The 24,075-nt window shown below is 43.9% G+C and overlaps 5 protein-coding genes across 8 annotated transcripts; 2 read left to right on the forward strand and 3 right to left on the reverse strand.

The window, feature by feature from the left end:
* Positions 1-77: 77 nt before the first annotated feature.
* LOC6608345 (nucleolar GTP-binding protein 1) lies at positions 78-2,454 on the reverse strand. Its single transcript, XM_002033046.2, has 3 exons — positions 2,308-2,454; positions 1,908-2,182; positions 78-1,839 (listed from the first exon to the last, which is right to left on the reverse strand). Exons 1-3 carry the CDS (start codon positions 2,353-2,355, stop codon positions 204-206), a joined length of 1,959 nt encoding a protein of 652 aa, XP_002033082.1. The 5' UTR covers positions 2,356-2,454; the 3' UTR covers positions 78-203.
* Positions 2,455-2,771: 317 nt separating this feature from the next.
* LOC6608346 (protein lethal(2)k10201) lies at positions 2,772-3,631 on the forward strand. Its single transcript, XM_002033047.2, has one exon. It carries the CDS (start codon positions 2,826-2,828, stop codon positions 3,486-3,488), a length of 663 nt encoding a protein of 220 aa, XP_002033083.1. The 5' UTR covers positions 2,772-2,825; the 3' UTR covers positions 3,489-3,631.
* Positions 3,485-4,089, reverse strand: LOC6608347 (dolichyl-diphosphooligosaccharide--protein glycosyltransferase subunit 4). The gene is made up of 3 exons (XM_002033048.2): positions 3,983-4,089; positions 3,675-3,795; positions 3,485-3,598 (listed from the first exon to the last, which is right to left on the reverse strand). The coding sequence occupies exons 2-3, from the start codon at positions 3,773-3,775 to the stop codon at positions 3,577-3,579; spliced, it is 123 nt and encodes a 40-aa protein (XP_002033084.1). The 5' UTR covers positions 3,776-3,795; positions 3,983-4,089; the 3' UTR covers positions 3,485-3,576.
* A 277-nt stretch (positions 4,090-4,366) lies between these two features.
* LOC6608348 (putative phosphatidate phosphatase) lies at positions 4,367-16,920 on the reverse strand. 4 transcript variants are annotated; one of them, XM_002033049.2, is made up of 8 exons: positions 16,705-16,920; positions 13,324-13,465; positions 12,788-13,228; positions 8,049-8,200; positions 7,468-7,686; positions 6,371-6,550; positions 6,124-6,300; positions 4,774-4,887 (listed from the first exon to the last, which is right to left on the reverse strand). In XM_002033049.2, exons 3-8 carry the CDS (start codon positions 13,062-13,064, stop codon positions 4,774-4,776), a joined length of 1,119 nt encoding a protein of 372 aa, XP_002033085.1. In that variant the 5' UTR covers positions 13,065-13,228; positions 13,324-13,465; positions 16,705-16,920. The 4 variants fall into 4 exon arrangements, with proteins under 4 accessions (XP_032571075.1, XP_002033085.1, XP_032571076.1 ...); XM_032715184.1 differs by lacking the exon at positions 13,324-13,465 and having other exon boundaries at positions 4,367-4,887; XM_032715185.1 differs by lacking the exons at positions 4,774-4,887; positions 13,324-13,465 and adding an exon at positions 5,781-5,935.
* An 819-nt stretch (positions 16,921-17,739) lies between these two features.
* Positions 17,740-21,253, forward strand: LOC6608349 (putative phosphatidate phosphatase). Its single transcript, XM_002033050.2, has 6 exons — positions 17,740-18,765; positions 20,063-20,214; positions 20,277-20,501; positions 20,567-20,746; positions 20,806-20,982; positions 21,044-21,253. Exons 1-6 carry the CDS (start codon positions 18,465-18,467, stop codon positions 21,059-21,061), a joined length of 1,053 nt encoding a protein of 350 aa, XP_002033086.1. The 5' UTR covers positions 17,740-18,464; the 3' UTR covers positions 21,062-21,253.
* The last annotated feature ends 2,822 nt before the right edge of the window (positions 21,254-24,075 follow it).

The following is a 24,075-nucleotide window of genomic DNA, read 5'->3' on the forward strand; positions in this document are numbered from 1 at the left end:
TTTGCTTTTTATGATATACAAATTCCACCAAAGTTTACAGAGTATGTAAAGTGTGGTCCCCAAAAAACAGTCACCAATTTGTTTGTAAAAATACAATATTGTATTTAAAAATGTTTTAAGGGATAAAGATAGTCGCTTAGTTTATACAGAGGAGCAGGCGAGCCCACCAGGTAGAATCACTTAACCAGCCAAGGCTGCTGCGCTTAACGGCGATCCGTCTTGCCATTTCCACGCTTGCCGGAGAACAAATGCTTTGGCATCTTGGTGCCGATGAAGCGATCCGCCTCGCCCTTGAGACCCCTGCTTGTGACCTTCTTGGCAATATCCCGCTTGGCCATGATCTGTGCCTTCTTGCGAATGGCCAAGTTCTTGATGCCCAGTGTGTCGCGCGACGGCGCCCGCTTCAGAGGCATACCAGTCTTCCTGACCACCGCAGAGGACTCCTTGTCGAGCAGCGGCTGCATGGGCACCTTCTTGGAGCCAACTGCCACCTGGCCACGACGCAGATCCACCACGGACTTGGTGAAGTTGGCGTTCTCACTGCCGGACATGTCCACACCCAGGCCCTCCATCGTCGACACCAGCTTCTGTACGGAACGGTCGCGCACCTTGGGCTGCTTGTTTCGTGGGATGACTGGCTTGTTCTTTCGCGACGACAGTCGCTTTTCGTCGCGTAGCTCGAAGCGCTTGCCACGGATTTGCTTGGCTATCTCACGGATCTCCTTGAGCGTCTCGTCCATGGTCATATCGGGCACTGTGTAGACGCCGCTCTCCTCCCGCAGTCCCTCCTCGCGCTCCAGCTCCTCCAGCTTGTCGAAGATGTCGGCATCGATGTAGTCGGCAATGTTGTGACCCTGCCAGAACTCTGGAATAATGTCGTAGCGCTCCTCGTCGGGGATTTGGCTGTAGTTCTTCTTGAGGTCCAGCGTGTAGTCGTCGCCCATCTCCTCCTCGATCTCCTTCTCCAGCTTGCGCTTGCGCTCTGCCTTGTCGGCATTCTGTAGCAGGCGCGCCGAGGCCTTTTCTGGGATGCAGGGTGAACGAAGTTTGTCATCTCGCGGCGCTGGCATGGCCACATGCAAGCGGTTTAGGATGTTGTCCACCTTCTTCGTGCGCATCTTCTGGTCCACACGGTACGAGAGCAAACGCTCACAGGCCTCGGTTTTCACCTCCATGACACCGGTTTCCTGTACGGTGGACATGAGCATTACGGGAATGTTCTTGTCCTCCTGCAGCTTGGTGATAATCGCCCGTCGCTCCTCTGGCAGATCCTCTGGTGTTAGAATATCGATCTTGTTGATGGCCAGGATGAGGGGTTTGTTTGTAAACAAAGGCTTGATGCTCTCGAAAAGCTTGACCTGTTCCTCCAAGGAGTGTCCGCACTGCTCGGAGATGTCCATGAAGTACAGGACGCAGGCGCGCAGATGAGCCAAGGCAGTGATGGCTTGCATTTCGATCACATTGCGCTCCTCCAGGGGATGATCCAGGATGCCGGGTGTGTCAATGACCTGCCAGCGCAGGTATTTGTAGTCTGTGTGTCCCACGTACAGGGATTTGGTGGTGAAGGCGTAGGGCTGCACCTCCACATCGGCGCGGGTGATCTTGTTGATGAACGAGGACTTGCCCACGTTGGGGAAACCGCAGATGATGATGGTACGCGAATAGGGATCGATGGTGGGTAGACGCGAGAGATGCTGGCGCACTTGCTCCAGATACGTCAGGTTGGAGGCCTGTCGCTTCATAATGGTGGCCATGCGACCCAGGGCAGCTTTCTTCAACTGCTTGCAGCGATAGAGCGAGTCACCGTACTTCAGCAGGCGCACGTAGTCCTTGGCCACACTGCGGGATAAGAAAAGATTAGTTAATCGAACTTTGTGGCTTTGAGGATCTGTGACTTTGGCACTCACTTGTCCACCAAATGCCTCGCTGTGTTGAGCTGACCCAGCGCCAGCTTGTAATGATCCTTGTCGTACAGCACGTTCATCAAGTCGGCGTAGAAAGGATGCACGTCGTCCAGCTTGGGGAAGTCCTGAATGATCTGCGACAAGCGATCGTGGAAGTTCTGCTGCGTGTACTTCACCTTGCGCGTGTAGAACGCCCGGATTCTGGATATCTTGTAGCCCTTGTGGACCACCGTCGGGGTCTTGCGCTGTGTCTTCGACAGCATAATGTCGATGAAGTCCTGTGGAAAAGGCATAAAAAAAAGATATTATTTACATATTGCGCATTTGGTAAACACCTGTAGTGAGGTTATGTCTCTGCTTGCAGGGGTGCTCCGCGGGACGGGCGCTGCCGGGGACACCTTACCTTTGCTGGCGGAACCACCATGATCTTTTTGAAGTTGTACAGACTCATCGTGGCAGGATTTGTTTATTTTCCACGCGTCGAAAGGAAAATAAATGCGGAATCGAAAGCAAAAACACCACGCGGTGTCAGCTTCGTATTCCAAAAAGAACCGGTTCACGGGCGGAACCAGTTTAGGTTCACATGTGCTCTACGGCGATGCCACCTCGCTTGCCTAAGTCTGGCGATGTGGCATCACTTCAAAGGCATTTAAGATGTTTTCACTTAATTGCAATTATTTAATATTATTGCAGTCTAATATATGATCGAGTTTGTGAATATTTTAATTCATTTATTTTCTCTACTAAAAGGTGAAACACTTATGAGAAAACAATTGAATTGAATTACTAATTGTAATCAAAAAAAATTATTTTTGTTTTATATAAATAAAATAAAATCACATCTTCCAAGACGCAGTACAGTGGAAACATTTTGAATATGGCGTAGAAACCAAAACAAAACATTTTGGGAACACAGATAAAATGGATTCGGAAGCTGCGGGAGATGCATTTCTCTACAGAGAGGAAATCTTAAGGATACTGAGTGAAGTGCCAGCGGGATTCATAAAGCCCACGGATCCGCCCGTACCAAGCTTGCCGCCCTTCAAAAAACTCGGCGTTCTCGTGGACATCGATGACATCGTGGGCGAGCAGGATGCGACGGCAGGGATCAGGGACAACATTGATAAGGAGCAGAGCTACAGCTGCGTAGAATGCCGAAAAATGCTGCCCACTGCCCATTTACTGGACCTGCACATCACCGAACAGCACGATTGCTATTTTGCCGCCAGCGTGGAGCGCGGTGACAAGCCCATGTTTTCCTGCTTTCTGGAGGAGTGCACCGTCAAGTTTCATACTGCCCGGCAGCGCAAGGACCACTGCATCATAACGCACAAGCTTCCGGCGAACTATCGCTTTGATCATAGCAAGAATAGTGGAAAACAGAAGCATCAAGCCAAAAGCAAACCCAACTCCATGGAGGTGGACGAGGTGACAGAGGAAACTAAAAGTTTGCCCTACGTCAAGGCCTTCAGCTTTGGACACCAAACGCAGAGGAGTTTCTACACCCGCAAGGATCAGAAATCTGGCGAAACCCTGGACAATGTCCAGGCCATGAAGGAGGCCATTAACGACATCCTCGATTAGATTTGTACAACTATTTATTTTGCGAATGAAGCAGCATTATCATTATCCTGGTACAACTACATTAGTCTGTTAGCGGAAACATTCTACATCATTTTGCCTTGGCGCTGGGCCTGTAAATAAACGAAAATCGGTTTTATTGTTGATTCCGGTCTGTCTTCTTCTTCTTCGCCAAGTGGGATTACTTACTTTCCGGTATTGGCATTAATATAATGGTAGGCAACCACCAGCAGAAACAGAAACACGCCCAGAACGTTGGAGAAAATGGCCAGTTGCATGTCGGTGATCATTTTGCAGAGAGTATGGAGTTCTATGGATAAAAACAAACTAATTGATTAGAACGAAGTGGGCGAGTGACACGTCATGGGTGCGGCGTGGAAATCGCGATTTCTGGGCTATTTTCGTATTCAGCAAGATGCGACAAGGGATTAAACATCTTATTTGTCGGTTAACTACTCCGATTGTTTCGTTTGCGTTCATTAACTTCAGTTTAATACCTTTTTCAGCGAAAAAACGAGCCGGTTTCTATTGTGTACAAATATTTCAGCGTGACCGTAGATCGACCACTAAAATATACCAATGGGCTCGCGAACCATAAATAATACCAAATATACCAAGCCGGATATTTAGAAAAAATCGTTTTATTTTCTTTTTGGCAATTTCCAATTTATGAACCTTATTAAAAGCAAAATGGTTTAACCCTAATATTTTATTTTTATTTTAACATCCCCCTATGTTTTTGCAAGTTTATAACTCGGTCATTATTCCCTCTTTCATACAAATAAAAAAACCATATCCCATTATTCTTATTTCTATTTTATTTTCATAAAAATGTTCAGCGAACAATTGTAAATTCTCGCCAAAGATGATAAATTAACATATTTAACGGTCATCTTAGAAATATTTTAATTATCTTTTCGTATCCAAAGCTTAAAATTAGTTTACATAATACTTATTGCTTCCATATATTTTTTGCGCAGCTCTGTTTTAAAGGTCACTTGTTTTGTGGAAATTGTTGCGTCAGCTTAAAATATTCAGTATAGTACAATAGCTGACGTCATACACAGATCTTTCAATTGCTCTAGTTTAAATATTATAGAAGGCACTCAAGTGCACTTGCAGCTAACACATACATTCACGCTCTTAAAATGCCAGTTCAGGAATAAATTAATTGGGATCTCGCAAAGCTGGGCTTCACTGTCCCCATAAAGAAATCCGTAAGAACGTCGAGTCCTTGGTTCGACTACAGCTCGTGGAACTTGTAATTGCTATTTTGCACTTCTGCGGGTTAGTTTGTAGTAATCGTTATGGCCTGGGCCGGCGATGCATTCATGTCTTGCACTGTACGCGCCAAATAGGGCTTCGTTTTGGGCTTTTGAAACAAGTCGGAGACATAGTTGGCCTGTAAGAAGGAAAATGTGGAAATAGGTAAATATATACAAAAAATATTAGCAAAAAATAAGTAGTAAAGTCTTGTAAAATTGGCTCATATTAGTATGTTAATATGTTGTATATGTTTATAAGGGAGTAGGAACCAGAGAGTTCAAAATCGCCAAAACTAATAAAACAATATTCTGTTCTGAAACAAATTGGCTTGCTTATTTCCCCAGATTTCGGCGTTCATAAGGTCAGACAAACGGACAGACAGACGGACATGCCCAAATCGACTCTGCGAATGAACCTAATAAAAAGTTTATACTTCAAAGGATCGGAATATCTTCATTCTACTTGCTAAATACTTGTATACCCTTTAACATATAACATTGGAATATCATATTGCGAAACTTTTGTATATTAGTGATTATATTGGGCTCTGCTTTTACTTTATAAAGGTATATAAAGGTTTAGATTGAGCAATGCACATTCTCCTACATATGAGCAGCATACATAACAGTCATTTGATGAGCATTTTGATATGCGACCTATAATTCGAGTCCAATGCCACACTCGAAACATTAAACAGCTGCTCCTAAAAGTATGCGTCGGTGTATCCTTACCCCTTCGTATCTATCTAATTGAATCGCCTTGGAATATGATGGCCGTGACGCCCCCTTAGGAATGTCCCCTGCCCCAAGTGAAGCGTGAAATTACAGCTGGACAGCTGCATGGCCAGCTGGGTGGAAAGAGGCAATTCGACCTGGAAACGAGGCTTCGTGCTGCGGATGGCATTGATTGGCACCACACGCAAGGCACAGACACCGCGACTAGGTGTTGAGTTCTGGTCATTTGGAGAGCGTATCCCGCAGATCAATTAAGGCTAATGGCCACCACCAGGTTAGTAATGAATAGTCGGGGTATGCAGAATTCGTGATGCTTTAATTGCTAATCCTCTTTACAATGCTGATATAAGCTGATTCTGTCTGTGTCTCTGTGCTCCTCTCCTACTTGGCCTTGCTCTTGGCGGGCCAAACTGTTTGAAAGTTGAACCAACTCTTGGGCAAACCGTAGCTCTAAAAAGATGAGGGAAGTGTTGCACATGAATGTTGGGCAAGTTAAGCTAAATGGAACCTTAATCAAGAATTGGGTATGAGGTGATTGCATGCATGAACCATACGCAATTGTTTTATTGCTTTTAAATTAATTCCTATCTCCAAGATATGCGCCAGATTTAATAACTTTTTATACAATCTCGACTTACCACGACCAAGGCGCATATGGAGCCAATAAGCGATCCTGCCAGCACATCGGACCAGTGGTGCTTGTAGTCCGATACGCGGCTTAGGGCTGTGTACCAGGCCACCATGATGAACAGGAACTGGAGAAGGTGACGCAGCAGCTTGGAGCCCCGCCAGGTCATGCGAGCCTGCAGGTAGAGCTGCAAATGTAAATGGGAGAGTATGGAGAACAATGAGGCTCTGATCGTGTGACTATGACAATGGACTCACCGCCAGATAGACCATGGCGAAGAAGGTGAAGCTGGAGTGGCCGCTGGGGAAGGAGAGGCGCATCTCTTTGAGCATGCGCGCCGACGATCCAACTCCCTTGCACGTGAACTCCTGGATGTATTTCCCCGCATTGATGGCATCGTCGCAGGTGGTGCCGTTGGCCATCTGGGGCTGGCACACCTGTGGGCGGCAGCAGGAAAGGAGGCATTGATGACTTGGAGTTAAGCTGCTTAGGGCCAACAAATAGTGAAGCTGGGATCCACTGGCATCTCTGCCACATGTGCAGCAAATTAGAGAAGTGACTGCTGGAGAAGAGGCAACAGCTGCAGTGTTGCATCGCACTCTCTGCCCGGTTGCCGCACTTCACCAAACAATAGGGCGGCTCTGTGCTGCGGCTCCCCTTTTAAAGCGATCCCTATGGCAATCCCTGTAACGATCTCTATTCCATCTCCCCAAATGGAGCGCACGATAACCAGCTAACAAGCCACTTGCCGCCGCGAATATTTATGAAATTGTCTGACAACCAGTCAAAATATCATAAATAAACAAACCAACTGGTCTGGTCGATTGGGGATTCATTGAAGGCAGAAATACCCTGACAAAATTTAAGTAAACAAATCTCTTTTCTTTGCTTTTAACGAAAAGTGAAGGAATGTGCCTGTAAAGGCTCTTCTGTATCTTTTATTGTTCTATCTAATACCATTTACTAGATGCTAACAAATATATCTTAAATCTTTAAGATAGTTAGTCCACCGAAGAGCTATGTTTTCGGAGAATTTCCAAGTATGCTTCTCCTATCGCTAACCTTTCATAAACCATTCCTCCTTAGATAGTGTATTCAACTAGAGCCTTCAACCGCACTGTCATCATTCCCCTTTTGGCCAAATACTATTAATAACCCATCCCCACATCGTGTGAGTTTTTGACATTGTCTCCGTACAAGTTCGTCTCCTACTTCGACTTTGGATTTGTCTTCGTTGTCGCTGTCAGTGTCGCCTGTCCCGCTGCACATGTTGCAGATTAAAATTAATTGGCAATGTCAGAACGGGGATACCGCTGTGGAGATGCCAACCGTGGACACGCAGATATGCACTTACCGCAATGAAATGGGGACGCAGTCGGCCGATGGAGTACTTGGCTATATCCGTGGTCAGCTGGCTGAGCACAGCGCCGAAGGCGTAGATGCCGACCTTCTTGTAGCACTCGATCATCCAGTCGGGCAGTTCGTAGTTCATGAAGACGTACCTTCGACTGGTGGCATTGCCATTATCCTGCTTGGCCTTGTTCTGTGAAATGATGACCTCCACGATGAGTATCTGCGGCATGGAAGAGGAAAAAAGCAATGGGAGTGAGAGTGAGTTCCTCGAGTTAGCAGCTCGTTAAACCCTTTTCTCTGGAAGTCGTCGGGGCGCACATGCAAATATTTATGGCATCCGAGATGGGACGAATCTCTATTCTAGGCCCATTAGGGCCAGACACATGTTGTTCTAGTTTTAATTGCCGACATGTGGACAGTGGAGCATGCATGTGGTATCTTGCCTCATAGCTCCATAGTGCCGACAACTGAACTTGAGGCGATTGCGCAATCTTCGCTCAAGTATCCGACAGCTGCTTGACACAATTTCGGGCTGTCCATCAGACAACCCACCCAATCCACCCACCCCACCCGATCACTTACCACGCCGACTGGTATCACAGCTCCGATGAAGTATAGCATCCAATTCCGGACCGTGGATTCGTGGAACGGGTGCTTCAGCGACTCGTCGTCGCAGAAGAAGCCCCGCTTGTACGGCTCGCCCAGCAGGAAAAACAGCAGTATGGGAAAGCCAGCTGAAGGCGAAAAATTGGAAAAATAGAAATTATAAACACCACTCCATTTATCAATACACATTTCCCCCTCATCTCAGTGGGTCATCGGGCCCCAAGTGCTGCCGCACTATCTTCTTGGGGGAAAAAACGTCATATAGACCCTATTGACTTATGATACGACTAAGCCGACGATAAGATTTCCCAGTGACAGGCGAACGTGTGCGGGGTCTCAATTGTGGATCATAAAGTAATTCCGCCCAGGAAAATCTGTCAGCGACTTCTTCGCCTGTCCAATTCCAAATTCGTTGCCATTAATAATGACCTATAGGAGTTGAGAAGCGTACTTGCTGCTGATGGATCGCCTGTCCGTACGGCTTCTTTATTTGCTTTGCTGTACGCAGGGCGTTTATCTAGTGGATAATTAAAACTGCATTAGCCCTCCTGGCTCCAACGCTCCAGTTTGCCTAATTGCCTTTCTGCAATGAGCCATACTACCTGCAGGCGGAAAAGAGCTCGGCATGTCGATGAACTGGCCCAAGTCAGCGAGGCGTTGAAAATTGGGAAAGTTGTGCGTTCTGAAGTGCTCATCAGAGCACTAGAGCACTGCTCCTATGCATGGATGGAGTCATGGACGCATGGAAGTGAAGTGCATAGCCAGCACTCGATGGCGACTTGTCTCTGTCGCTTAATTGCATTTTTTTTCGCCAGGCTGAATAGGGTGATCGCTGAGGTTCCACAAAGGTGGGTGACACAATGCCGAGACCCCTGACCCTATTCATTCCTTTCTTCGGTCTGCAGCTGCATCAGGTCCCAAAATCTAGATCAGTGGCATTGTCTGGATAAATTTAACGATTGCCGACTGCCTCTGATGCTGCTGGGAAAGTTGCAGAGATGGAATTCTTGCAGAGATCAGCGTCATATTACAAACAGCAAGTGGCCCATTGTTGGCCCTAGGAGTCCTCTCTTTCTCTTTCTCCGGCTCCAGATTCCTAATCCTCTGCCAGCCACCCGGTAGCAGTAAAATGTTTTTATGACTCTGCGGCATGGAAAACGAAAGTGTCTAGCCTTTGGCAATAGATTTACCCTGATCTACATGAGCAAAAGAGATTAACTAGTTCGAACTTCACGTTGATATGGTAAATGGGGAAAATGGAATTATTGAAAAGGGAAAATTGTGTTAAATGGCAGACACAAAAAACGAATCAATTTTGTTGGTGTTTTGTGCGTGTTTCTGTGCTTCTTTTTTCTATGAGGGTGACATAAGCCGTTTAGGCTTAATCATACCGAAGCTGTACCCTTAGCGGAAATGTTTAATTTAATTCTTTCGAGGGGGACTGCATTCAACCGAATTGTAACGCACCTATGCCGCACTTTCATAGCAAACAAAACAGTACAGTGTCCATTTGGTGTCAAGTTCATTTCAATAATAAAGACGCCGCCTGCTGCAGAGCTACGGTGTAATTGAACCAACAGCGAAGAGGGCAACATAAACAAATTGTTTGTTAAACAAAGAGGTAAACGCGCCCATTTCAGCCCGCTCGACAATCACATTTCTTCAGAAGATCACTCTACGCCGCCGCTTTCTTCCACGATTTACCCAGCTCAAAAGCCACCGGCCTACGCGGCGGTTGTATCTTTGTATCTTTCGGATGCTGCGAGTGCCGTTCTTTCAAGTTACCGAATGTTTGCTTTTAGCACGTTATCTCCATAGTATCCCAGTATCTATTTGTTGCAAGAGCTGGAAGGCAGGCAACAAGACAGTCTACTCAAATCTGACCTCAAATACGGGGCAGCATCTAATTAAAAGCGTCTGACTTGCACTTGCCGCATTAATTAGACATGACGGAAGTCAAATTAAAGCCAATTAGTGCCGAGAGATGAACTAAAAGACAACTCCGCCACTCGCACAGATTAAGGATGACTGAACTCTAGCCTCGCCAATTGATTTGATCGACGAAGGACAAAGACACAGTCCGTTAAAAAAACGAAAACGTAAATTATTGATGTGGGTTTTCGGCAATTTCATGGATGCCAAGAAATCGAAAATTATTACCAGGAATCTGCGCCCCAGCCCGAGGTCACCCGCATCTAGATTTCTAAGCCAGCAAGAGAAAAGGTGTCGCACAGGTAAAGATTTCGATTCCCAATCCGATTCGGACCTTTCCCTGCATGGCAGACAGGTCATGAGTCATGAGCTGCTGGCAATTAAATGTTCATTACTTTTGTCCCTGGAATTGTAGCGCAAAAAACACATGGAAAATCAACATCCATCTTGGCAGGCCATGTATCTTCCTTTCCATCTGTATCTATTGTGGCCACATATCTGTATCTGCCTCTGCATCTGTATATGTTACTGTTTCTGTTTTTGGTTTATGTTTGCTGTTGGGTGGAAGGTAAACAACAACAATGAGCCAACAATTGCCTCATGCCCAAAAATGCATTGCATAAATATTGTTCTTTCTACTTAGTTTTGGTCAAACTGAATGGGAGAATTTCTTACCCCAAAAGCAAACACGCGCACGCAATCACGCTCGATAAATTATTGAAGTGCAGCGGTGGCGGGGAAATACCTGGGAGCCGACCCCCGATATGCATTTCTGTGTATATTTTATGGGTTTAATGACTCCACCTCGAGGAGAAAGGTGAATCGAAGAACGGAGAGCAGCTCGTTCGCATTCAATTAACGTCAAACGGGGTTTCAGTTTGAAGTTGGGGTTTCTCCGGAGGTCGATGAATTTGTTTGGTTAAGTGCCACCGACACTCTCGTCAGCCCCTTGGCCCAAAAACCACTTTATCAGCGTTTGACTAGCGTCAAAAGTAATTTACACCCGAAAATTAGCCGTCGACAGACGAGCGACTATCAGATGCATCCGACAGATACATAGATAGATGCAAGCTAATCTCGACCCACTAAAAACAAGCATCTCAAATGGATTCTTAGATGTTCCATTCCGATGCGGACCCCAAGACATTTGTAGCAGATTTAACTAATTGGAATTTATTCGGAAAACAGATCGATATTTTGTCTAAGTTTTTTAATATATTCACGGAACTCCTAAGGGGACAGTCCTCTCCATATTCTGTTGACAAATCGATGGAAACTTTTTTGCTGTGGGAACTGGCAATGTGCGCACGGCACGAGTTTTAGATTAGGATATATTTCGTTAGAAGCTTATTATGCCCTCTTATCTTCAACTAACTTTTTGGATTATTAATCTATTTTTATTTTGGTAACTAATTTGTTCACCTTTAATAAAGGGATTTTCGGCACATGATTCACGTGGGAAATATTTGGGTTTACTGCCTGGATTCAAAAGGCGCTTAAGGTGAGTCAACTGAGACGCGAAAGTTGGCTACCTGGCTAAGATCGTGTGTCATGCATTTATGCTCAGGTAGTGCAAAGATCCCGTTGGATCCGGCCCTGGGGAAAATGGCCCCCAGTCTACGCCAAGAATGGAGTCGTAAATTTGGTGCGAGGTCTATGGCTGATTGGCAAGACGGCGACTCATATCAGCTGCTCAAATATGGCGGTACAAGATTGCCTTTTCAGTAGTGCCAATTGCAAAAATCTACAAAATGCCAATGGGACAAAAGGCGGTACTTCGTGAGTCAGACAGGTATAGGTAAGCTAAACCGGTTCCGCTACAATGCACGCTATTTACTGGATTGCATAAAGTATTCGGGGGAGGAACCCAGATAAAGGTTCTCAAAACAAAAAACGCTTGACTATCAATCCATGTAGATTTCTAAACCGAAGAACAATGGGTGAAGTACTGCTAGTTGAAGGTCGAGATACTTTTGTTCAAGAGTATTGGTATTTCATAAGTTTAGTGGGTTTTTATAGATAATGGTTTCTTAACTTTATAGTGGCGGTTAAGCAATACGCTGACAAGGTGTTATGGGAAAGCGGAAAGTGCTGGTTGTGAAAATTGAGCAACTCCCACAATCGAATGCAACAGTCAGCCCGTGCAGGTTGTCCACCTTTACCTGGCACAATTTAACTGTCTCCGCTTTTGTTTACACAGCAAATAAAAATAAAGGTAAGGTGAGCAGGAAACTGAACAGTTTAGCTACACCGACAAAAAATGGTCGATCTCTCAAAATGCATTAGAAATTTGTATACTAACAATAATGGGTTTATTAAAGCATTAAATCATGTAATATTACGTTTGATTATAATATATAGACTGATAAGCCCATATGGATCTCTCACCTTTATTTGGTGTGCATTTATACATAAATAGCACATGACAAATAGTTACAAACCTGAAAATGGCTTAATATAGGCTTGAGTCAGATAAGTTTAGCGCCTTCAAATCTATTAGTTATTCAAACTCAAAACAAAAACAGTTTCTTCTAAGAGAGTCTAGTGCAAAGAGCGAGGGCAAGAGAGCGAGAGAGCCAGAAAGCTTTTGCAATTACATAAATCCGGATGGAGGAGTGACCGAGTGGGAAGTACACAAAAGAAATAATAAACATTGCGACAGAAAATAAATACCGCGTGTAATGTAAATACATAGCACGTTGCGATCGAAATTTCGCATTGAGTTTGGAGGTAAACAGGCGTAGTTGCCAAGTTAGTTTGGTTAGTGGAATTTTTGTACTTACCGCAGAGCAAGATTAAAACATCCAAGCCCACGCGGCAGAGGATTCTTTTGTTGGTATCCATGGCGATGGTGGCAGTTCGTTGTTGTTGCTCGCTGTCGCTATCTCTGTCCTGCTCCTGCAGACGCACTTGCACCGAATCACTGTAGTTATTGTTGTTGCTATTAACCGTTGTTTGTCGACTGTTGCTGTTACTTTGGGCCAGTTCTTTATGGTCAGGTGTTTCGTTTTCCGGCTGCCGCAGCGGTGTTGTCTCGCTCGCCGACGTTTCGTTACTCATTATTATTTTCACGGCTGCCGTTTTGTGGGTGCCGTTGCAAAAGCTCCAAGCTCAATCTCAAGCTTTCGCGCTCTCACCTCCTTTGCTTTCTCTTTAAGTTACTCTGCTTGGCAGTGAACTTGAGCTTTCTGAATCTGGTTTTACGTCATGTCATCTCCTCAGTACTATGGAATAAGTGAGAGAGGGGGGAGAGAAGATAAGTCATTAATTGAAATTTTTGAATAATGCTCGGGTGAGTAAGAAGCCGAGGAATCCCTACCTCTCAAACGGGTTAAGTGACGTCGCTTCAAATGAACAATAAACTTTCCATTTTGTACCCTTGAATGTCATTTAAGTGGACACTGACGCTACAGTCGAACTCCCCTATCTTAAACTATAGCAATTTGTGCTGCGGCAACATTCTGAAACGTCACAACAAAACAATTTAGGAAATCTAAATGTTTAAATATAGTATCAAGAACTTGAAGTAATCATGCAAACATTCGTTAAGCATATTTTGTTTTTATATTGTCTTTATCTTATTTTGGTTTTAAATATAATATACTTTATGGAATAAACACATTTATCATTAAAAACATGAAATCAAAAGTGATTAGACATGCAAGTAATTAAAGTTTCATAGAAGAATGATAAAATTTAAAATTATCCAGACTTCATGATCTATATATAAAAATAGCAAATAGCGAAAGTAACAAAATGATATTCAACATTTTTCACAGAAACTTTATTGAGGTTGCCCTGTGTATCTAACCCTGCATAAATTCCTTTGGTTCCCTGTTTCTCCATCTGCAGCCAGTTGAATTTCTATAATTTTGTGCAATCAACTTGGCCATGAACGGGGCGTTATAATGACCGACTATGGGCCTTCCTGAAGAAGCTTGAGGCCCAGAGCAACAAGGCCTTAATTTGACAAAGCCACAGCCCGCGAAGTGGCAAACGTCAGTCAGTACTTCAGCCCAGCCATTTTCCAACTAGAGATCGAGTTAAAGGAGCAAAGAACTTGTGGAGCAGAAAACAAGTAGAGGTATTGCAGTTGTTTGTCAGCTTCGATTCGATTATGGCCAGGCCAAGGCAACCGGGCCAATGCAGCCGATCAGGCAACGACTATTTATAGATAGCGAGCGATCCTCAACTCCTCCGTTCCAATTTTATGCCTGCACCGGGGGTCTGTGGTCTCTACAGATTCAGATTCAGATTCGGATTCGGTTTCGGATTCTGCTGATGAATGTTCTTAAGCCGCCCGTCTGCCCCACCGATCGCCGTTCTTGGCAAATGACAAAACAGCAGGCAACATCTTAATTAAAAAGTAAAAAGTAAGAAAAGATGTATTATCGAACGCGGATTGAAGAGCGTGCTTCCACGCACTTGAGATTGCTTGCTTTGAGATAACTTTTAATGGTCAGCTCGGCGCGCATCCGGAAATAAAAATGCCACTTGGCCACTAAGCCAAGAATAGCCTGCCTGCTTATTACAGGGGCGTCGAACATGTTGACCCATTATTGGACGATTAATCTTGCGTTTATATCTGCAAATCTCGCCATTATCTTATCGTTCTACAAGAAGTGCGATAAAATAGTAAGTCGATGGCTGGAGCTGATACCATACTGATACCAGTTGTGTAAGCGCTTTCGATTGGGAAATAGTTTAGTCATAATAACGATTTCAACATACCCATTTGATTAAATTCGTTACCTAAATAAATTGGCTTAGGTAAACATTTCGAATTTCTAGTTTTTTTTTTCAAATTAGGCAACAGTTTATAAACCGAAAATTGATTCCATTTTTGTACATTTTAAAGCACTGCGCCAAGTAATTTATGATAAGCAGTTTGAGTCACTTTAAATGGACTACAAAAACTTTATTTGGAAATTATTAAGCCATTTAGGGGTCATCATGTTTGTTAACGCCACAAACCCATTAATTTGAATAGCTTATCGTGTCGCAGGACGTGTTGGCTTAACCCTGCATTACAAGTAATTACAAAATCATGATATTCCGAGGCAGCTGAAGCCCCCTCCCCCTGTTCCTCCATTATTTTAATTTCAGATTCGAACGATTAACTTTTGTCGGGCAACGACCACAAGCTGAGCAGCCCCCTCCCCCCTCGTTTTCCACAATCGAATGTCATTTTTGGAATATCTCAACGCGAATTAAGGTCATGCGAGATGGAAAATAAATTAAAACTCGAAATATATGCATATCGGCCAGACAATTTACATAAACAACAGGCGCCAGGCCGCATCATTAAAAATCCACGCTAATCTCTTGGTCTGCAATCGAAATGTTCGGGTTATTTTTTCAAAACACAGAGAACATAATTTTTAGAAATTTTTTGAGGTAGGGAGTTCGATTTCAAGGGGACCACCAACTTGCAGACAACTTGTCGACGCGACGGAAGGAAATCTACTCCAGGTCTCAGGTTCAACCAACCCATCGGTGGGCTATGTAAGTGCTTGTTTATTTGCTTTGCTAACGATTACTATTGAATGCATTTCAATTCTGGCTGAGATCAGCAGAAGTTGGCCAACATATTACACGCGCTGCGACAACGAAATCCAATACCAGTTGGCAGAAACGGTTGGCCAATACTCCAAAAGGGCTAATACAAAATGTAAGGAAAGTTACCAAAAGCGGGAATATAAAATAAATTAAAAAATAATACATATAGTATATAAGAAAAATACAAACAAGATAAGATATAATTATACAAATACACGAGTACATTACATACACTGCACTTCAATTTAACGGTTTTTGAAAATATGTTATAGCCTAAGTTTGATTAAAAAGATTACAGTATTGTTTATAATTTTTAGAACTTTTCCAAATGCATATATCCTCAAGTCGTAGGAAATATTTGTTTGGAAAAGCTGTCCAAATGCAACAATTCCGCACTATAAACATTTGCAAATTGCCCAAAAAAGTGGGCAAAATTATACGCCGAAAGCACTCAGAAATCTGTGAACAATAGTGGCGACTTGATTAATGGACCTGTACTAGCTATATGTACGTAAAGTATTTAATTCTCGAAAAGATTTTGTAAGAGCTGGCCACTTGGCCAGATGCCAGAATTCTGGAATGGGATTGAAATGGCGGAAAACTCTCACCGATAATGGCCATATCGGACGTGGGGGATCAAAACTAATAAAGACCATTAAGCATTAAAGGCCAAATTCTGTTTCTGTTACTCGCCTTCATCGAAATGCGCGGCTTTTGCGTATCAGTAATTGATAAGCTATCGGTTATTTGGTTTCGCGAACTACGCGGTCTGATTTTACGGATAGGTACGTGGAATTCCTTTTTGGCACTGCAATGGCTGCGACGACCACAGCCTTGACCATCGGGAAACAGCACCCAGTTGGGGGAGGGAAAATCGATTTTAAGCCAAAACAAAATATGCCCACGCCATTTCCATTTCCACTTGCATAATTTATGAATTCTCCCACATACTCGCATGTACGTACTTTCGTTCGCTGGCTTTTCGCAATTTGTTTATGTGACCATCAATTTGTGAGGCTCCACAGACACTTTGTGTTTGCCGGCCAAGCAAATCGATAAAATGGCCAAGATATGTATATCCACATCTATTAGCTCACTCGCTTTAGTACAAATAAACACTTTCGTTGTTTAATTAATTTACCTTAACCGAGCAGCAGCGTTACGAAAGATATTCAGGCAAGCCTTTACTGCTCCGTCATCGTTTTGGCCTTTATGTTTTTCTGACTCTATATTCGATTCGATCAGTGTCAACGGATAAGGGTTATATGTACATATATACGCCCGATTTCCTACTCGCACTTAGTTTTGGTCGAATGGACTAGCGACATAGAGCATTTGAACCGAACGCGTCCGATGGAAAAAGGCGACTGTTCAGATAAGATAGAAGTGGTTCCGTGTGTCGACGCAAAAGAGCGAAATTATGTGCGGAGAGAGAGAGAGACTCTCTCTCTCAATCTCTCCGGTAATATTCAAAAGTGGACTTCGTTGATAAGGCGATAAGGAGCTTATAACAAATGCACTGTGCCGGTCCATCACTGTAAACAGACTGCAAATTATAGGAGACTTGGTTCTTTTAGTAGTAAATAATTTTACTCCGAAAATTTGTCTAGTTTTTGGCTCAATACTGGATGCTGCGACTACCTGCAGTATATAAAATTTTCTATTAAAAAAAGAATTAAAAAGACAGAAATTGGGGTTTTTTCATAATTGCACAACATGTGTCCTAGTTGTATGTTAGCTACAGTTCCAAATGGAGTGCCTACTTTTCTGCGCATTGAGTGTGTTTAAAGCTTGGATGTACGGATATGAATATGAATTCATCCTATGAATTTTAAAGCATGGTTGAGAGTGCACGAGACAGATATATTGCTATATATTGAGATGGAGTGGGTGTAAGTCATTTGTCGAATAGCAAAAAGAAAAATGTATTATACTAACTAAGTAATTTTCTTATTCTAAATATCTGTAAATACGAAATAAAAAAAATATATATTAAGAGTTGTTTAAAGGATCACTACTGATCAACGCTGTACGCTTCACTCCCACGCTCATTTATCCATGCGGAGAGAGCGCGCTGGAGAGTTGCAATAGAAAGGCGGGAGAGAGCACAGCTGTTTGCATTCGTTTCTGGATATATGTGTATTTGGGCAGCGCGGCGCTGCTCTGAAATCCGTCGCTTACTTCTTCGTTCGACGTCGAACGGTGCGGACGGTTGATCGTCGTCGGGTTGGACAGCCGTTTTCTTTCGGTTTTATTCGTTTGCCGTTTTTGCGGCGGCGCTGCGCATGCGAAACAAATAGAAAAGCAGAACCAAGTGCTAAAAGAACTAGACCAAGAACGAAAATACCTTCGAAGTGACAAAACGAATGCAAACAGCCATAAAGTGCAGCGGGAAAATGCAGTCCAAATAAGTGCACAGATTCTTACCTCGCATTATTTACCTTTGTGCGTCGCCAGCAGTATTCAGTATTTGAGCAGCATTTCGACTCGGACTTAGTCGATCGCTATCACGATCGCTCATCGCTTATCGCTTGCACAATAGCGTTTTTCCTTACCGTTCACCTTTGCGTTTACCTTACCCAATTTCGTAGCGCCCACAAAACGCGTACGCCGACGCCGCGGCCTCTTACCACAGTATCGATTTGTGGGCTCTATTTACATACCTGCAGCCTTATCACCGTGCCGCGCAAGAGGCAGCGCCCATTAGCACATTCTGAAGTGGAAAGGCACTCCCGAGGATTATCCAAACAATTCGTTTGTGTGTCTCCGTCTCCGCCCGACGATAAGATGACCACCGGCGTGGCGTCCAGGTGCTATAGTGCCATTCATTGAAGCCAGGCTCCTCGGGCCCACTAAGCTCCATCAGATTAGAAACCACGAAGATTCCCCCTTTTATCCACGATGAGCACCCTGCGACCTGTCAGCGTTTGCGATACCACGCCGCTCCAGAGATTCGAGAGCCAGAGCAGCAGCGGTGAAGAGCCTTCTTCGCCGACGGCTTCCAGTATTTTAGCCGCCGCTTCAGGCCCCAATCACAACAACAACAACAATGTGAAACTTGACCTGCAGCTGCCCAACTTCGTTGGCAGCTCGCGTAGCCAGGGCCCACTGTACGCGGTACCCAGCAACAAAAAGCCATCGCTGCGTGGACCACGTCAAATCTTCGGAAGGATCCTCATGGACCTCTGTTTGCTCAGCTGCGGTGAGTAATGAATGACAATATCCGAGAATTAGTGAGAAGTTCCAGTGAATCATATCGGCTTGTAAAGCGGAAGTTACACATAGATAACTGTAGTTCAAACTTGTTAGTTTTAAGTGGAATATTTTCCTACTAAGTCACTTCTATTTATTGTATGTTTGCGGTATTTGTACAAACTATGTTTTCTACTCTTTCGGGTAACTTTCGAAATTTATGCACTTTTCGTTTCCTTCAATAAAAAACTGCGGAGCTTACCTTTCAAATAATATGCGTTATAAACAAGCCTATAAATTTTACGAAACAAATGAACCCATTCAAAACAAAATGAACCCCAAAATACAAATAAACAACAAAGTAAATAACATTAAGTACATTAATGGTAACAAGAAAAGTACACAACTTTCCAAAATGTTCTCCACAAAGGAAAATTCTATGTTTTTTCAAAAATATGGCATTGTAAACTAAATCAAAACTAAAATCAAAACGCCCGAGTTTTCTTCGAAATGATCCCATTTCCTTGCCACTCAACCGTTGAGAATAGCTGTTCCTAATCAAAGTCTGAAATAAATCACATTACTATATCAAGTAAATTCGTAAAGCTCTTCACCGAAATGAAAACTTTGGGAAAAGTATTATAAAATTTTTTTCCCGTCGGCCTTTCACACGTTTTATGATCTGTTATCATGTGGCAGCAATTGATCTGCTGCACTTGCCAGTCATAAACCCATTCCACATCTGAATCCATCAGCCAGATAGGGTTCCGCTATCTGTGCAACAAAGCCCCCGAACAATATAATCATACATATAGACCATAGGTAGGCTAGCGCCTCTGGCCGCCTTGTTTTCAAACAAAAACATTTCCAAATTGCCCTCAAATGTTTCCAACTGTGTGATGTTGATGTGCTGGACTCCTTTGTGGCATTCTGCTGTGCGTTTCAATGTTTCCAATGGTGAACAGGCACTTCTCACCCGAGCGAACCCCAAAAGGTATATAGTACATATATTTATTCGCGCATCATCGAGTTCGGACTGATTTATTTTATTCAATTTGTGGCAGGTTCTTTTTGTGAGGGGAGCATTTTTCATTTGATTGTGCTGAACTCATTTCCCCAACATCATCGTCGTTGCTATCGTTGTGTTTATACTGGTCCAATTAAGGCTGGATCAGCAGACCTTGCCCATAAATGAATTGGACACCACATCTGCGCTGGGCCACCCAATAAGCCCCACTCGAGTTGCAAGAGATACAAATGTGGGGCATATATCTTAAGGCGTGCTTTTGATATTCCTATCCTTTCAGTTGTTCTACCTATGCTGGGATTCTCGCTTTGGGGCGAAGCGTTCAAACGCGGATTCTTCTGCGATGATTCCTCTTTGAAGCATCCGTATCGAGACTCCACCATGCCCAGTTGGATTCTGTACTCGATGTGTGGTGTCTTGCCTCTTTCTGTGGTAAGTTGGGCTTTATCTTAAACATAACTACCTTATATGACTAATAGATTTATCCCATATAGATGCTTGTGGTGGAGTTCTTCAGGGGCCAGGACAAGCGATTGCACAGTCCCTTTCCGAAGAGCACGATGTGCAGTGGCTATCATCTGTGCCACTTGGAGCTGCCCACTTGGCTGGTGGAGTGCTACCACCGGATGGGTATCTTTATCTTCGGACTGGGCGTAGAGCAGTTATCCACCAACATCGCCAAGTATTCCATTGGACGGCTGAGACCTCACTTCTACACAGTAAGTTAAAGAAGTGATGTAGTTTCCTTGAAAGTGATTAATTAACACAATCGTTGTGCTCGCAGCTCTGTCAGCCCGTCATGAATGATGGCACCACTTGCAGTGATCCCATAAACGCTGCTCGTTACATCGAAGAGTTCACCTGTGCGGCGGTGGACATCACTTCGAAGCAGCTGAAGGACATGCGCCTGTCCTTTCCCAGTGGACATGCCAGCTTCGCCTGCTACTCCATGCTCTACTTGGTGGTGAGTTCGGGTCAATCCAAAGCTATGGGGATAGGTAAACCAATCGTCGTCTCCTCCAGATTTACCTACATCGTAGAATGCACTGGAAGCAGCTGAGAATGCTGTGCCACCTGCTCCAGTTCCTGCTGCTCATGTTCGCCTGGTATACGGCTCTCACCAGAGTTTCCGACTACAAGCACCACTGGTCCGATGTCTTGGCAGGATCTGGCATCGGGCTGACCTACGCAGTCGTTGTGGTTCGTTCTGCAATTCGTATATTCTAAAAAGGACCTCTACAGTAACGTGTTTCCTTTGCAGACTTCGACTATGTGGTAGGCTGGATCCTTGACGTTTCGCGGGTTCCAAACCCCTCAACCCACCGCGTGGAGCTGCTTTCGCTTTAAGATTTCTTATCGGGCGCAATTTCAGTTTTATCATTGTTTTAACTTGACCATGTCTGCATAGGAGTATCTATTTATCTATGTGTGAATGATTTTACTTAATAAACTTCAGTTCTATGTACCATTACGTATGCATTGATATTTAATCGAAAGTAAATATGTGGAGTGTTTCTCAATGCTTTTATCTTTTGACAGAAATCTTTGGCGTTCCAAATCCCAATTTTTACCCCAACTGCTTGCATTATTATTCATAGAAGGACACTCCCCGCAAAATCAAGTTTTCTTGCAAATGTTGAAATCGGTGGATTGGCGATTAATGGTATGCTTTGCTCAAATCAATTGATATGATCGGTGTAAGAAATTGCGAAATTAGCGAGCAATTTAAATCAAATTACAAGAGGAAGTGCCCTTGACAGCGTAGATTAATAACCCCAAACTATTGCCAACTGGCTGTGGGGATTTGCAAGCAGCTGGCCATTTGAATTTGGAGGAGACTTTGTCAGATAGCGAAACCTGTCTTATGGCCACGATCCATGTTGAGAGATCTCTGATCTATGGCTAATTAGCCAATGGCGCAAAGTCAGCGGGCCAATTTGTGATTTTTAATTAGTCTGTGGCACCTTGCAACCCCTCCCTCCCCCTCGCCCAGATTTGCACTACCGATCAATTTGCACTTGATTTGCATATTAAACGAATTTATTGCCCTGGCCACTCAGCAAGATGAACAGGAATCATAAGTGACCAGGAGCCACTGGAAGATGCATCACTCAATCGGTTGGAGGCGACAGCCAAGTGCCACTCACTCAGTGCGTCTGCGTTGCTGTTATTACTGTACAGTGAACACCATTCCGGCTATCAGCACTCAGGCCACTCGGACATCCCGAAAAGATTGATGTGGCCGTAAAAGATCGAAAGACAAACAAGACATCGCCGTTCGCCGGAGTGGATCGCACCGAAATTTCGTTGCAAGCCTCCTCAACAATTAACACAATTTTTTATTTCGCTTTTATCGCATAATTGCATTCAAACCCCCATCCCCCCATTCCCCAATTTTCAATTGCCCGCATCTGCTGTCAATTTCAGCGTTTTTTTTTTTTTTGGATTCCCGATGGCGATGTGGGGAAAGATTCTGTCAATGGCTTCAAGTTTATGACGAAATCTCTATGGGAAAAGCTATTCAGAGAAAAGCAGATGCACAAAATGCAAACCGGTCATGAGAGGGGGGAAAGGGAAAAGGGGGTGGCTCATAGTTTCTGCCTATGACAATGGCCAGCGGGTTGGCAATTTTCGACAGTCTGTACTGTAATGGAAATTGGCCAGCAAATTTCAGGCGCGAAATCCATTTGAAGGCATGAAAATTGCAACAATACCGTGGAACAAAAAGGTAAATCGCACCTTTTTACCAGGGGAAAGAGGGGTTATTTTTATAAAAGAATTATTGCATGCGCCTCAACTTGATACCCTGTAAACTTGCACTCTGGTGGAGTTTTACCAGCAGTCATAAAATATAAAAAATACTCCCCTTACGTTAATGTTTTCCCCCATAAAATTTAACTATTGTCCGCTTGGACAGATTTTAAATAATAAATAAAAAGCTTTAAAAAAAAAAATTTAAAAAAAAAATAAAATTCCCAATTGAATATATAATAAATAAATATATATTTCCTATGACACATATCACAAACGTGGCGTCTTGTTCGCCAACATTTACACAATTAATCATTATACCTAATATTTAAAGAATTTCCTAACAAATTCTTAGTGATAAAAAATGTGATAAATTTCGTATTTAAAACCAGATAGTGAATCAATGTTGTTTTGGAACTAAGACTTCTTTATGCTTAGCCAAATTTTATCACTGGTGACAATATGATAATTGTTTAGATTTCGACTCATATAGAAATAAAATAAATTAGTGAAGAACAAAAGACTTTTCTTTTTAAGATGAGATACGTTTTTTCTATGGAACAATAGGGTAATAGTAGGTTCGATTCTTGGTTGCATTTATCCTACTTGTTCTAGGTGCAACATTATTTTCCGCGTCGCTGGCGGGCAGAGGCCACAATTCATGGCTGCAACATAGGCGTTAAGTTTGTCCGGCACGTACAGCACGATAGGGATAAAGGAGGCGTGGCAGGAGGCCTGTGGAACCGCAGGACGTGGGCAGGCGTGGGCATTTCAATCAGTGCTTGACCGCAGCCTTTTGTCCCGGTTTCCCTCTATGCACTACGTGCAACATGTGCAACCTCACAATGGGAGGGCCATGCAACCTGGATCATCGGGTCGACATGTCCTGCTCGCCCACATAGCCGCCAATTGTTTGGCCAACTAGCCGTCCTGGGTTTTCCCTTTTTGCCATTTTTCCTGCCGCTGGAGGCGTTGGCAATTAGCGTTGGCTCTAAACGCTTATTAATGAGTACGAGTCGAGCTTCGGGGCCTCGAGGTGGTATCTATAAATCTTGTAGATGGCCGGATAAAACTGGAGTTAAGTTTAGCCAGGAGGCGTTACGGAGGGCATCAGATTTATGCGGATATTAGGAAATGCTCGTTACCTGGGCAACTCCTCCCCATTATTTCCTGCTCCGATGCCTGTTAACTAATGTTGCAGCATTGTTCTTGAGATATTTCCATTTGAATGCATTTTCCCCCGGCGCATTTGGCAAACGTTGTCACGATTGTAAGTGTCACATAAATAACCCAGACTGAGCCACCCCTTTCACAGCTAATGACATGCCGTGAGGAATCGCAGCAGGAGGATTCTGCCAGGCCATGGCGACTTTGACACCTCTCTTTGAAAATGCGCCGCCCGGCTTGTCCAGGTTCCACGTTTCCTACTCGGTTCACTTGGTTCTCAGGCTTGGCTGGAGCTAGATTTGAAGTCGAAACTGCGTGATGCATGGGATCGTGTTGTGCAACTGGACAGGCTGCATGGAGGGACGCGGGGTGGCT

Source organism: Drosophila sechellia, chromosome 2R (assembly GCF_004382195.2).
Source record: "Drosophila sechellia strain sech25 chromosome 2R, ASM438219v1, whole genome shotgun sequence".
Classification (NCBI taxonomy): Eukaryota; Metazoa; Arthropoda; class Insecta; order Diptera; family Drosophilidae; genus Drosophila; species Drosophila sechellia.

Bases quoted from the DNA above. Each gene is read 5' to 3' on its own strand.
- LOC6608346 (XM_002033047.2), top strand. From the start codon at position 2,826: ATGGATTCGGAAGCTGCGGGAGATGCATTTCTCTACAGAGAGGAAATC.
- LOC6608348 (XM_032715184.1), bottom strand. From the start codon at position 13,064: ATGAGTAACGAAACGTCGGCGAGCGAGACAACACCGCTGCGGCAGCCG. The intron at 7,687-8,048 runs GTAAGTGATCGG...TCCATGCCGCAG, and splicing joins CTGTGATACCAGTCGGCGTG to ATACTCATCGTGGAGGTCAT. The intron at 6,301-6,370 runs GTGAGTCCATTG...TTACATTTGCAG, and splicing joins TCGCCATGGTCTATCTGGCG to CTCTACCTGCAGGCTCGCAT.
- LOC6608349 (XM_002033050.2), top strand. From the start codon at position 18,465: ATGAGCACCCTGCGACCTGTCAGCGTTTGCGATACCACGCCGCTCCAG. The intron at 18,766-20,062 runs GTGAGTAATGAA...CTATCCTTTCAG, and splicing joins CCTCTGTTTGCTCAGCTGCG to TTGTTCTACCTATGCTGGGA. The intron at 20,215-20,276 runs GTAAGTTGGGCT...TATCCCATATAG, and splicing joins GTGTCTTGCCTCTTTCTGTG to ATGCTTGTGGTGGAGTTCTT.
- LOC6608347 (XM_002033048.2), bottom strand. From the start codon at position 3,775: ATGATCACCGACATGCAACTGGCCATTTTCTCCAACGTTCTGGGCGTG. The intron at 3,599-3,674 runs GTAAGTAATCCC...GTTTATTTACAG, and splicing joins ATTAATGCCAATACCGGAAA to GCCCAGCGCCAAGGCAAAAT.
- LOC6608345 (XM_002033046.2), bottom strand. From the start codon at position 2,355: ATGAGTCTGTACAACTTCAAAAAGATCATGGTGGTTCCGCCAGCAAAG. The intron at 2,183-2,307 runs GTAAGGTGTCCC...CCTTTTCCACAG, and splicing joins TGGTGGTTCCGCCAGCAAAG to GACTTCATCGACATTATGCT. The intron at 1,840-1,907 runs GTGAGTGCCAAA...CTTATCCCGCAG, and splicing joins GCGAGGCATTTGGTGGACAA to TGTGGCCAAGGACTACGTGC.